Source organism: Cyprinus carpio, chromosome A10, assembly GCF_018340385.1.
Source record: "Cyprinus carpio isolate SPL01 chromosome A10, ASM1834038v1, whole genome shotgun sequence".
In the NCBI taxonomy this organism is placed as follows: Eukaryota; Metazoa; Chordata; class Actinopteri; order Cypriniformes; family Cyprinidae; genus Cyprinus; species Cyprinus carpio.
Window position 1 is genome coordinate 865,845 of NC_056581.1, and position 13,114 is coordinate 878,958.

General features: G+C 38.2%; 1 protein-coding gene across 1 annotated transcript in view; it reads left to right on the top strand.

The window, feature by feature from the left end:
• plppr1 (phospholipid phosphatase related 1) overlaps positions 1 to 13,114 on the top strand; it is a 49,917-nt gene that overhangs the window by 7,060 nt on the left and 29,743 nt on the right. Inside the window, exon 2 of the mRNA XM_042764667.1 lies at positions 10,297 to 10,393. Coding sequence (XP_042620601.1) covers positions 10,334 to 10,393 — 60 coding nt within the window. The 5' untranslated portion in view covers positions 10,297 to 10,333. The remainder of the gene's footprint in view (positions 1 to 10,296; positions 10,394 to 13,114) is intronic.

Sequence of the window (13,114 nt, forward strand, 5' to 3'; positions counted from 1 at the left end):
ATCTCATATGTTAACACTGAAAGAAGGACCCCAAGCCTTGGAGACCAGAATATCATACTTGTGGGTGGATTCTTTTGACTTGGGCCACAGGGCCAGTAAGTACAAACCTAGCAATGCCATAGCAAACACCCACAATACCCTAGAATCATTGCAGCGAGTTTGGCTCAGGCAAGTGCAACTCATATTTCCTTCAAAAAATTCAAAAATCTGTTTTTTTTTTATACTCTTTCCTCTATGCATCCAAACTAAGACTTTGTATAATAAAGTTAAAGACAATTTAAAGGAAAGAAGAGCATTTCCTGCAGTATTATGGCACATTTGATCTAAGTTTAGATTGTTTGTGTCTCTGTGTGTTTTCTTTCTATGCAAGGTGTGATGCTGATTAGTTTTCATCTCTTAAGGTGCTGTCACATTTATCATTTTTTTTAACGAATTTCACATTTCACAAATGCTGTGTCACAAATTTGCAATAGATTTGAGTTGACCAGTAGAAAGCTGCTTGGTTTGAAAGTGACTTCTGTGGTAAGTTGTGCTTCATACATCACTTTACAATAGACCATGGACTTTCTTGCCACAGAATTTTGCAAATGTGACCACATGTTTAAACTTCCTTATCTATAAGTTTGATTCTTTTACAAATAATTTGCATGGTTATAAAATTAGTTAATCAAAAACTAACCTGAAGCATTTAGAAAACTATAACAAATGTGGTTTGACATTTAAGACAAAAGACTAAGACTCAAGACTTGTCATTTTCTGTTAATGAGAAATTTAAATCAACACTGGTCAATGTATTTTTAATGCTAAATGCTAAAGGGTCACACCCTGTAAATGTAATTACCTCCCTAGTGTCAACACACAGTGCCACCTTCTGTTTGGTATTCAAGCCTATACCTTCACAAAAAATAGGAACTCATAAACATTGATAAGCGACCTGTTTTCTTTTTGTATTTTATGTTTGATGTGTTGCAATGTTAAACAGTTATTCCTTTGCTTGACCTTTTGTCTTTGAGATCAGCCCTGCACACTTTCTCAAAGCAATAGACCGCATGGTGAATGATGTCTCTCCAGGATTCACAGTCCGAGGCTATAGAGTGGACTCTTACCATAACCTGTCAGCGGGTCTTGCTGTAGAGTCCTTGAACCGCTTTTTTGGTGCTCCTCTGTCGTGATGGCCAGTGGCATGTACACCATGCAGCACAGTCTTGAGTAGGTGATAGTTGTCCATCCTGGAGATATGGCCTGCCTAGTGAAGCTGTGTCTTGAACACAGCATGGCCTCAATGCTAGTAAGCTCTGCCTGTTCAGAGACTTGTTGGGGAAAGTTACTTCCAAAATAATATTCCCTAAAAACAAATTGCATTACTTAGTAACTTTTTATGGAAAGTAGTGTTACATTACTTTTGCATTACTTTTTCACTTCTGTACTTGGGTTGCTTGTTTTGCTTGTCTATTTTGGCAAATGTAAAAAGCCCTTTCACACCAAAAGTGAAATGAATAAGCCTCAGGCTGAAGGAAATTTAAATTCAAAAAGCTTAAACAAACCTTTCAGCTGTACTGCCATTCTGGATTGCACGAGGAATAGGACAAGTTCAACACTTTCTTCTCCATCACAAAACAAAAAGAAATGGAAACACAAATGTTATTTTCATCTAAAGTCAGTTTTGCTTATTAGTATGGTTGAATTGGTTCATCGAAGGTCGGCAGTAAAGAGATGGGTTGATAAAATGAGATTAAATACATATATTTGTGTAATTGAACATTTAAAGGGGTCATATGATGCTGCTAAAAAGAACATTATTTGGCGTATTTGGTGTAATGAAATGTGTTTATGCAGTTTAAGGTTAAAATAACACATTATTTTCTACATACCGTACATTATTGCTTCTCCTCTATGCCCGCTTTCTGAAACGCGACGATTTTTACAAGGCTCATCGCTCTGAAAAGCGAGGTGTGCTCTGATTGGCCAGCTATCCAGTGCGTTGTGATTGGCTGAATACCTCAAGTGTGTGACGGAAATGTTACGCCCCTTAACATATTGTGATGCCCTGTCTGACCGGAGCGCCAAGACATAAACATTCGCGGCAGGCGAATTCTACGAAGGAGCGTCCGTTGGGCTTGTGGCAACCACATGTGACGACCCTGGGCTGGACTCCGCTTTGTCCACGGTGAAAGCTGATGCGGCGATCCACAGTGCAAAGTTGATGTATTTCCTCAGCGACCAGCACGGATCAGCTCCAGGCATGACAAAGCGGATATCGTCCTCTTTTGGAAGGCCAAACGAAATAATTTCACTTTCACAGTGAAACACACAGTGTCTATATGACATGGCGGCGGCAACAATAATACTGCAATGAGAATAAAAGGTATGCCTTCTTTCTTTGTGTGAACATCTGGGTGGGGTTTTCCCACATAGTGACGTAGAGATGTGGGGGCGTGTTAGAAATAGGCATTTCAGGGGGGCGTGGACGAGTCTTAACTTTTATAAAGAATATCTCTTTGGATTTGAGACTTTAGTCTTTGCAACTTTACAGACCTTCTTCATGCACCAAGAGCTTGTAACACTCCAAAGAGAAAGGAGAAATGAAAATCGCATCATATGAACCCTTTAATTATTGCAGGTTTGCATCATATTCTGAGTTTGCTTTTCACTGTTTTTATTCATTTTGAGGAATACCGAATCTGTTTTTGTGCAAGTGAGGTGAGTAAATGCATGTTCACATTTAGTCTAGAACTCCAATAAGCATCATGCTCACACAGCGCACACACCTACTCCTGATTTCTCTCAACATGAGGACTGGAGAGCTGCCAATTAATACATGGGAAATCAAAGTAAAACTGTACTGTGAAAGTAATACATCACTTTACTAGTTACTTGAAAAAAATTAAAATGAATACACAATTAACATTACACTTAACATACTAGGACCAACACTTTATGGAACGGAGGCAGCACTGGCAGAAGTACTCAAGAAGCTGCAGGTGGTGACAGTAGATGACCCACGACCCTTAGCTGTGGAGGAGGGTGGTCACTACAATGGATCTTTACACACAGATCTTGTTGTTCCAGACTCTTCTGTACAGTCAAATGCTTGCTGGTCTATTTTCAATCTCTTTGTCAACCGTGGCAATGATGCATCCCAAGTAGCTGAACTGTCTTCAGCTCCTTCTCACTAGTGTTGATGTGGGGAGGGTGGTAATATTCCTGAGGTGTGGGCTGAAGGAGAACTTATTTTTCTTTCAAACTAATCCAAAGAGCTCAGAAGCCTCTGCAAAGCGGGATATTATGTGCTGCAGAGCTGGCACTTTATGGGGAACAAGGACAGCGTCATCTTGTCACTTCAGATTAAACAGGCTGCCAGCGGTGCAGTGCAGAATGTCGATGCCATCCTCGTCATCAAGGTCAACCATTTGGAACAGGGGTGTCAGGTTGGGTTCCTGGAGGGCCACTGTTCTGCAGAGTTTAGCTCCAACCCTAATTTAACATACCTGAAGCAGCTAATCAAAATCTTCACAGTTCCTAGAAACATCCAGGCAGGTGTTGTGGAGCTGGTTGGAGGACAGTAGTCCTACAGGACCAGAGTTTGACACATGTGCTTTGGAGCATCTTGCTTAAAAAGATTGTGAAGAAAATCTGAGCAAGGACCTTGCTTCACACTGTTGTCCATTGCTGTGTCTGACTTGTCCGGGTTAGTCGTCATGCAACTGGATGATCATGTAAAGGAACAGTTGTTCTATGAGTTGCTACATACCTTTTCTGCTCACAGCATCAAATGCTTTGGTAAAGTAAAGGTACATGAAACTGCTTGATGAATAGAGCTGTTTTTCTTCTTAGAGATATATCTGAAGTCAACATATGTAAAGGCCTGGACACACCAAGCTGATGATCGATCTGTTAGGCTAGTGCTTTTGGTTTAACGAACGAGTCAGTGCACGAGAATTAAAGCGAAAATTATGAAAATGAGCAAGTAAGTCAAGGCGGCACAGACAGAAGCCTGTTCTAATGTTACATTATCTTACTCGAGCATTCCAATACGGCAATATTTTCCTAACAGGAGTAACGTAAAATGTAGTCTCGTGTAGCCAGACCTTCAGACTAACGGCTGAAGGTCTGGAATCCATGGCAGCTTTCATTGGCCAAGGCCCGCCCATTAGGCCATTTGACCAACATGTCAAATAACCAATCATAGTTCGTTTCATTTCAGCGTCATGTTTCGGGGCATGGAAATGTTGCCACAATAACAGAGTGTAAAACTCTCGGACATATTTTAAAGATTCTATGCTGTGAACTTTAAATATTTCACGTAGCCTACTTTTGAGTGTTTAGTTGATCCTGATAAGCTCTCGTCGTCACAGTTGTAAACACGACTGCTTTCTTCTTTGGTGAAGCGCCACGGTATCTTTATTTCCAGCCGGAACGTTAAAGAATGCCACACACATGTCTCCCGAAAATCCTGTATAATTTGACCAATCCGATGACGACTTTGAAACTCCTGAAGTGTTTCCACTTTTGTGTGCCATATGCATCAGACATTCATCCAATGGTCCGTGGGCTTAATGTCTGAGGCTGACTACTTTAAATGAAGAAACTAATCAACATGACAGATATTTAAAATGGTAAGCAAGCACTGCTTTGTTTACGTTCAGTATATCTATGTATATCTGTGTATATCACGTATATCCTTGTTTCAGTTTCTCCTTTTGAAGGATGAATATAGACCGTTGATAGCTGCTGATATAGACCATTCATCCCTTACACATAGATGCAGAACACACATGCTAGTTTGCAGTCGGCTGTAGCTTTTTCGTCCAGATTCAGCCAACGGCAGGCACCAACACCATTAGCTTTTGGTGCCGCTAGTTCTTTGAAGTCAGTTTGGTGTATCACAAGCTTTAACTTTTTTTTTTGAGCGTAATGTCAAATGTACAACTTGCTTCTGACAGTGTACTTCTGCTCTCTGAAGAGAAACTCTTAGCATCTGCTTCTCCTGATGGTGTGTTTTTGATTTTAAGTACAGATTTTCTTTTGAGGCCATTTAACTGTGTTTTGACAGAACTAGCAGAACAGTTGCTGTCCTGAGTCATAGAAATCCACAGGATACAGTTCTGCTTTGATTTCCCTACCTTAGACGTTTCAGATGGCCTCTTTGACAGGCTTGTTTCTTCTCTCAAAATCCAGGTACATGTCATGTAGCACCATGCTCCAGTCAAAAATGGAAATGCTACTAACTTGCTCAGATGACATGTTCGAATACGTAGGACTTTGTAGGACTTTCTTCTTGCTGTCAGCGGGTCTTGCTGTAGAATGAAGGGTCTGCTCTGAAATGTTCACAGGCAACCATGGGCTTCCCTCGAACTCTGCAAGTAACACAATTGTTCCAACCAGATATGCTGATGGAGAGGCCATACATCCGTAGCACAGCGTTAAGGTGAATTGTAACCGATAACTGGATACTTTTTCACTTTCTCAAGAAACATTTTACGACAATAAGATGAGTTATTATGGTTACACAAACAATATTCATTCTAATTATTTAAGTTTTAATAAGATCTGTTTTGCAGCCTACATTGATATCATATTGGTGTCTCAGAGGTCAAGGTCTGATTGAAGTGTGAAGAAAGTGTATCAATTTGTAAAATACATATGTATTTCCCTAGAGAATGTTTTGGAGAGTCCCTTCATCAAGTGCCACTTTTAATATGGTCTTAAAATAAATGTTATATCTGTCTCCAACAAAGTAATCTGGCTGTAATTGGTCAAAACAAACAAATATGGTGTTATTTTGTCATATACTGTAGATAGTGAACAGGAATTAATTATTAATTTAAAAGTTATACTGAATGTATAGCTGCTTAACAAAAGCTTGTATTTCCTACATAGTAGATGATCATTTTTAAGGGCCCGATATACTTCAAACGAAATCAAAGAACAAACTGATATGACGTCATTTCGAATAAAATCAGGCTGAAATGAAATTTGTTTTGAGTTTGTTTCGGCAGTTCAAAACAGCTGACCAAAGCGAACATTCTGGGGGCATTCATTTTGGCTCCTAAACTCCTTTGAGCTTCCATTTGTCCGTGGCAGTTACGCAATCAGTGGGTGTGTTCTGGAACTTCACTTTCTTTGACGTGCAATTTTTTTTCCCCTGGTTCATTTCTCATTCTACGGAGGTCCAGGAGGAAAACAGCATCTCCTGAATACACTGGAGTGTCGAATAGCTGAGCTGGCACAAATATATCTGCACCTGTTCGATCGTTCGCGGAGATTCAGAGAAAGCATTTAATTCCTAGAAAGAAATTGCAATGAAGCTTGGTGTCGACGACGACCTGAAGCTATGCAAAAAGCGACGTAAAGAAACATCTGAGAGAAGTTTTCCAAAGCCATGAAAATAATGAAAGGAAAGAATAAAGATAGGGTAGCAAGTACCAAATACATCTGTTTCAAATACATGTTACACCATACTGCTGCTGCTGCTGTTGTTCTTTCAATAAGCAAATTTAAAGGCTATATAATAAATGAAATGCCAAACGAACATACAATAATAATCATTTGTTTTTATTAAAAGCAAATCATGACACCACTTAAAATATAAAAAGGTGTTACAGTTTATCCAGTTTAATAAAATAAATGAACACTAATAAAATAAAAAAAACAAACTGACTCATCATTCTAAAGTTTTCAGACTATGAGCCATTCACACTTTCCACAAAGGACTGATTATAGAAATAGAATGGTTCTTTTGTATTGCAAACATGATACTTGACTCTGAACTGCTGCTAATCATTATTCTTTTGTCTATGACATTCTGACCATTGGTGCCCGTCTCACACCCAGATTGCCCACACTTCATCATTTCATCATTGTTGTTTTTAGGGGATACGCGCATTAATCTACACCCGCCTCCAGCAGTGCGGGGGTGTTGGAAAGTTCGGTAACAGTATACCATTTCTCAGCCTTTTTCGAACTTCTTTTTGCCCCCAAACGAAGAATAAAAAAACAAACTTAGTTTGAAGTATATTGGGGCCTTTATTTATTACAGCAAAGTTTATGTTATTGAAGTAGATGTAAATTTAGGCCATGTGGGATATGTGGGTTGTTTAAGAAATGTCGGTTTGTGTTACCAATTTTTTTTTTTTTTTTTTTATCTCTTGTTCCCAGTTTTGCCACTTCAGGGAAAGATTTCAGGTGCTCTGAAAGCTGTTAACAATTTGACAATGTGCGTCAAGGGACAGACTGTGAATAAGTGATGCTAGCAGGAAGGAAGGGATTTAAACTACTCTGGATCAGCCTTACTGTACTCTACATCCCAGACCTGCTAGATGTGAAGCAATGACCAAGTAGCAAGTGTTGCCAAGACCCTCGCATTGACCAAAGTTAGTTTGCTAGTGATAGTAGTGTCGTGAATCATTGTCTGGATTGGCAGGGCCCAAATAATAGGATATTTAGTAAATCATAGATTATTTTTTTATCTTTAGCAACAGCTAAATGAGTAACGAGGACTCCAGTTTTTTAAAGAACCACTTTGGGTGCACTGACGTCTTTCTGCGGTTGAAATAAAATACCTTCTGATGTTCATTCACGTTGTTTATTCCGTGCTTCAAGTAAATATGAAAAGATGATCGGTTGACGTTCTGCTTGAACTGAGGCTCTACAGCAGGGCTATTCAATTGGTGGCCCGCGGGCCTAATCCGGCCCACCAATCATCTTCATCCAGCCTGGGGGAAGAGTCGCACACACCTCTCATTGTTTTTGCTATAATTAGTTTGTCCACAAGGTGGCAACACTGGCCCAGGCTGTTGTTTCACAGCCGAAAAAGAAAAGGAAGACACTCACCAACAAGCGCTCATGTGAAGGGATTATGAGATATCCGCAACTCTAGTTTAAATGAGTATAATGACCATGCTATCGGTCATATCTCCTAGAGAGAAACAGCAGAGAGACAAAGTTGATTGTCAAATGGAGTTTGAAAGGCTGCGCATTCGACATTCCACATACGCCGCTGAGCCGCATCAGCAGAAAAAACACACACAATTATGTTAAAATGTGCGGTTATGGCGAGTTTCCTCGTAAACACGGTCTTAAATGAGTCCTAAATGAGAGAAAAGTGAATGTGTGTCACATCCGTGTCATATTCATCAGGTTTTAAAGAGATAGTGCTGCTTTTAAAGTGAAACCTGAAGTCTGTCATTGATGTAAATCAAAGAACAAAAGAAAAAGGAGAAATCGCTCCACTGCTCTAGTCGCTGATTAACTTGTAGTTTGAATAAAGATTAATTTATATTAATTTTATAGGTTATACTTATACAATTTATAGTTTATTTGAAGACTGTTTTAAGTTCACTTAAATTCAAAGTTGTCATATTTTTCAGAGCCTATTAAGTGTTAAAAATAATGTCTTTCAATTATACTGTAATGTTGAAAGGCTATAATTATTGGCTAAAATTGAGGGGAAATAAATTTAATAGAGATATCAGTAACATTACTGGTATCAGTGATACTGACCTTCAGTAGGCTACTTAGTAAAAAGATGCCATTAAACTATATTTAAAATATACCATCTTTATGTTGTTTCTTCATTAATTTGGAGGTTCAATGTGAGATTATGATAGCATAAATATATTAAGACATTGGGATGACCGCACCCACCCGGCCCCCTACAAATTTTCAATTCAATAATCTGGCCCTCAAATGAAACTAATTGAATAGCCCTGCTCTACAGCAATCTGTCATGGCAAATTAAAGAGCTACAAAACACTGTTTATTGTTTGAATTTCTCAAAAAATGACAAGTTACTCTGTGAATGTGTGTGTGATGTGTATTTGCCTTAATAAGTGTAGATAGATGAAAAACAAATGCTGGTTCCAGTACATTTTTTGCTGAGAAAAAAGTTGTGACCCGCTCTTCCGAATCATAGCCACAACAGCTTGCCCCACAATCGAGCTCCTGTAATTTCAAATGAGACTGTTTTTTTTGGGTTGGTGGGGACTGTTCATTTCTGTGCCACTAGCATCACCAAATGGAATTGCCAAAATAATAAATGATTTCAATCAGGTTTCCCCAAACAATTCCCTAGTGGTAAATAATAATAAAAAAAATATTCTGCCCTGAAGCTACACCATGTGTTGTGGCATCAGGCTGGTTTTGATTGTGCTACAAAGCCGCATCATTTACACTTTTCTGATGAAACATCCCAATATGTTTTACTGAGATATTTCTGCTTATGAACCTGGGGTAAATTCTGCTTAATTGCCGCCCTAGGAGACAGCAAGTGACTCTCCTGTGTAAAAAATTTTTCTCCTTATTTCTGTGTGTACATTTTGTATATATGTATGGATGATAAAGGAAAAAGAGAAAATCAGAAGAAGTGTTTGTGTTTGTCCTTGTGTTGCTTTACTGAGAATGCTGCACAGTTAAAGTCTTACTCTTTCTTGTGTCGTTCTGGCTTTGGTTAGTTTTCTATCATCCACTGTTTCCTTTTGACAGAATTTCCTTCAAGGACCAGAAGTCCTCTTTTTGGTTGCGATTTTCATTTCCTCTGGGCATTTGTTGTGAACTCCTATTTGTTGTGGTTGTGATTATACTGTTTGGGTGTTTCAAAAATCATTTTAAGACATTCAACTGAACTCAACTGTAGCATTTATAGCCATAAAACCCAGACAAGAATCATTTATTTAGTAATATTTTTTCCCCCAACATAAATGACACAATGACATATTCTCTATACAGTATACATTTTTTTTAAAGAAGTCTCTTATTTTCACTATAGCTTATTACAAGTGTTTTCTGTGTGAATATACTGTAAAATGTAATTTATTTCTGCGATAAAATTTGTATTTTCAGCATCATTACTCCAGTCTTCAGTGTCACATGATCCTTCAGAAATCATTCTAATATGCTGATTTGCTGCTCAAGAAACATTTGTGATTATTATCAATGTTGATATATATATATATTAGGATTCTTTGTTGAATAAAAACCTCAAAAGAACCGCATTTATTTGAAAAAAATAAAATAAAACTTTTGCAACTTTGTATCTTTACTTTTACTTTCAGTCAGTTCAATGTGTGCTGAATAAAACAAAATATCCTACTGACCTCAAAACATTTGAACGGCAGTGTTTGAGTTTTGAAGCTGTTGTTTTTTAATGGAAAATGTGACATGAAATCACTATATTTCTTCATTTTCCACATTCATTCTCCCGTTTTCCTGTGTCTGCATTTCACACAATTGTAGTAAATACATAATTGTTATTAAGCGCACTATTAATTTGACTATTTTTACTTCTTTCTCCTTTAGATTGCCAACTGTGGAACTTTGACTGAATCAATGCAAAATGGCTTCAGATAATACACACCGTAGTTACTCAGTCATACCATGCTTCATATTTGTGGAGGTAAGTTTTGTTTTACAGCCAAAACACAACTATATAGCTGCATTTATTCACTTGCTATTATATTCTGTTCACCAGTTATTATGCTGTCCCTTCCTCTCCAAAATAGCTTTAAGATGTCCTTTCTTTCTGAAACTGGCCGGGCATTTCATTAAAATTTCTGTTAAATGCTGTTTAATCACTGGGAACTGTGTGTAGGCACTTCAAAGCACTCGTCTCCCTCAGCAAGTCGAGCTGTGCATATCTCTCAGACAGGACTGTTGGGTTTGTGAGGTGAACCGCTGTGCCATTCGCCTGAACTCGAGAACCCTGGATGCCAGATATCCAGAGCTGTGAGCTGCTGATACTGCAGAGGAGTATTCAGGACATCCAGCTTTGTACTCCAGCAGAAATATGTGCTAGTTTTGGGTCATTAACCATGTGGTGGAGTTGTAGCGTAGTGGCCAAAGATCTAGTTTCTAGCCCTGCAAGTGTTGTGCAATGAGCTATCACCACTTGGATCCTTGATCATGATGCTTAACCCTCAGGTTACTCCAGGAGTGCTGGGCAATTAGCTCTGAAATACCTGGAGAGAGATATCTCCAGTTTCTTGTCTAGCGCAGGATATATTGAATGCTCATCAAAAAGAGGCCTCTTTCTCCATTGACAGTGAACGTCAACAGGGCCATTATGTTAACTCTTATTGAACAGTAGGGCTGCGACGATAAATCAATGCATCGCAAATCGAGAAATGATTCTGCTTCGATTCTGAGGTTTAACGAATGCATCGCGTTTCTCTCTTGAATCGATTCTGAGCTTAGTTTTTAACAGCTCCTCACATATCCCTGCTTCCAGGTACCCACACTCTTCTTGCTTTCTCACACACCACTTGAACCTAAAATAATCAAGTTCGAAAAGGTTGAAACGATTTACAAGGGTGTTCACAGTGGGCTTTGTTTACATTAAAGGGTTAGTTCATCCCAAAATGAAACTTCTGTCATTAATTACTCACCCTCATGTCGTTCTAAATCCGTAGCAGCTGACACAGAATAGCATACGCTGTTCACGTGGATTTACGTGTCAGTGGATACTCTCCAAAATGGCACCAGGGTGATGCAGAGGAGACAAATTGTTGAATAAAGTTGTTATTTTTGTTTTCTTTGCGTCACATGGATTATTTTACCGATCTCCTTGCTACGTTTCTGAACCTTGATCATGGTAATTACATTGCTGTCTATGGGAGGGTCAGAGAGGTCTCATTAATTAAAGAAAACACATTAATTACTGTTCCAAAAATAAACGAAGGTCATAAATTTTTATAACGACAAGAAACCATTTAATTAATGACAGAATTAAAATTTTGGGGTGAACTAACCCTTTAATTTCGCATCATAAAAGCATTCTGAGCCAAGACGCAAGTACATTTCACCACTTACGTTACTCAGCTGAACGCACAAGTGCTTTTCTTCGTGAGCATTTGAGTGTGCGTTTAGAAACTAGCTTAGAGCGCCATCTGCTGTTAAAAACTGAGCTCAGAATCCATTCCAGAGAGAATTGCGATGCATTCCGAAAAACTCATAAAGGATCCACGAATCACGATCTAAGGATTTATTGTCACAGCTTTAATGAACAGTTGAAAATTTCTTGGTAGATGATTTATTGAGTTCCACTAAGCTGGTTTCTTCAAATATTCTTAGGAATATTATTTCTTACTATTTTTTTTAACTTTAAAAAGTTAAGAATAGATTGAATTCCCAAAAACTTTTCTTAAAATGGTTATTTTTCCTAAAAATTTTCTTAAGACTTGAAATAAACTATTCTCCAACTTGTCTTAAAAGGATAGTTCACCCAAAAATGAAAATACCCCATGATTTACTCACCCTCAAGCCATCCTAGGTATATATGACTTTCTTCTTTCAGACGAATACAATTGAAGTTCTATTAAAAAAATCAATGGTGTTCGAGATTTTGAAATCCAAAAAAATGCATCCATACATCATAAAAAGTACTCCACACGACTCCAGGAGGATAATAAAGGCCTTCAGAAGAGAAGTGATGCATTTGTGTAAGAAAAACATCCATATTTAAAACTTTATAAACCATAATCTCGAGTTTCCTCTGACTATCGTACGCACATTCACGAGAGAGTGACATTCCAGCGGATGACATAAGCTCCGTTGAGAATATGCTAGTCTCATGAGAACCAAGTTTTGTTTACAGCAAAGGAAAACCTAAGATGGCTTGAGGTTGAGTTAATCAATCACATTTTTGGGTGAACTATCCCTTTAAATCCCCAAAGGCAAGATGTTTACACAATGCAAATATTTATATTAGATGAGACAAACTCATGAGTACGATAGTAAACAAGCAGACAATGTCACAGCTTGTCATTATATTCTTACAAATTAAAAATCTGAAAAATAAAATGTTCATAGGAAAATATTTGCGAACATCTAAAGAATTGTTCAAAAATTGCACTCAAGGCTGGAATACACAAAACACTTGCTGACTTAGCTGTCTCAAAGTATCAGATATGTTGGATGTTCTTTGACAGGATGGAATCATAGTCTGAAGCTAAACTATTGTAGTCTGTGCACATCATACACAATATTCATTGAAATCTGTTAGCTCTTACTTTTGACAACTAGCATCGACTTGACCAGACTACAAATCAGGGCAAAAGTTGTGTTAGTCCAGAAAGTACAGCAGCAAAAGAAAAGGCATAAATCTGGATAGAATTTCAGT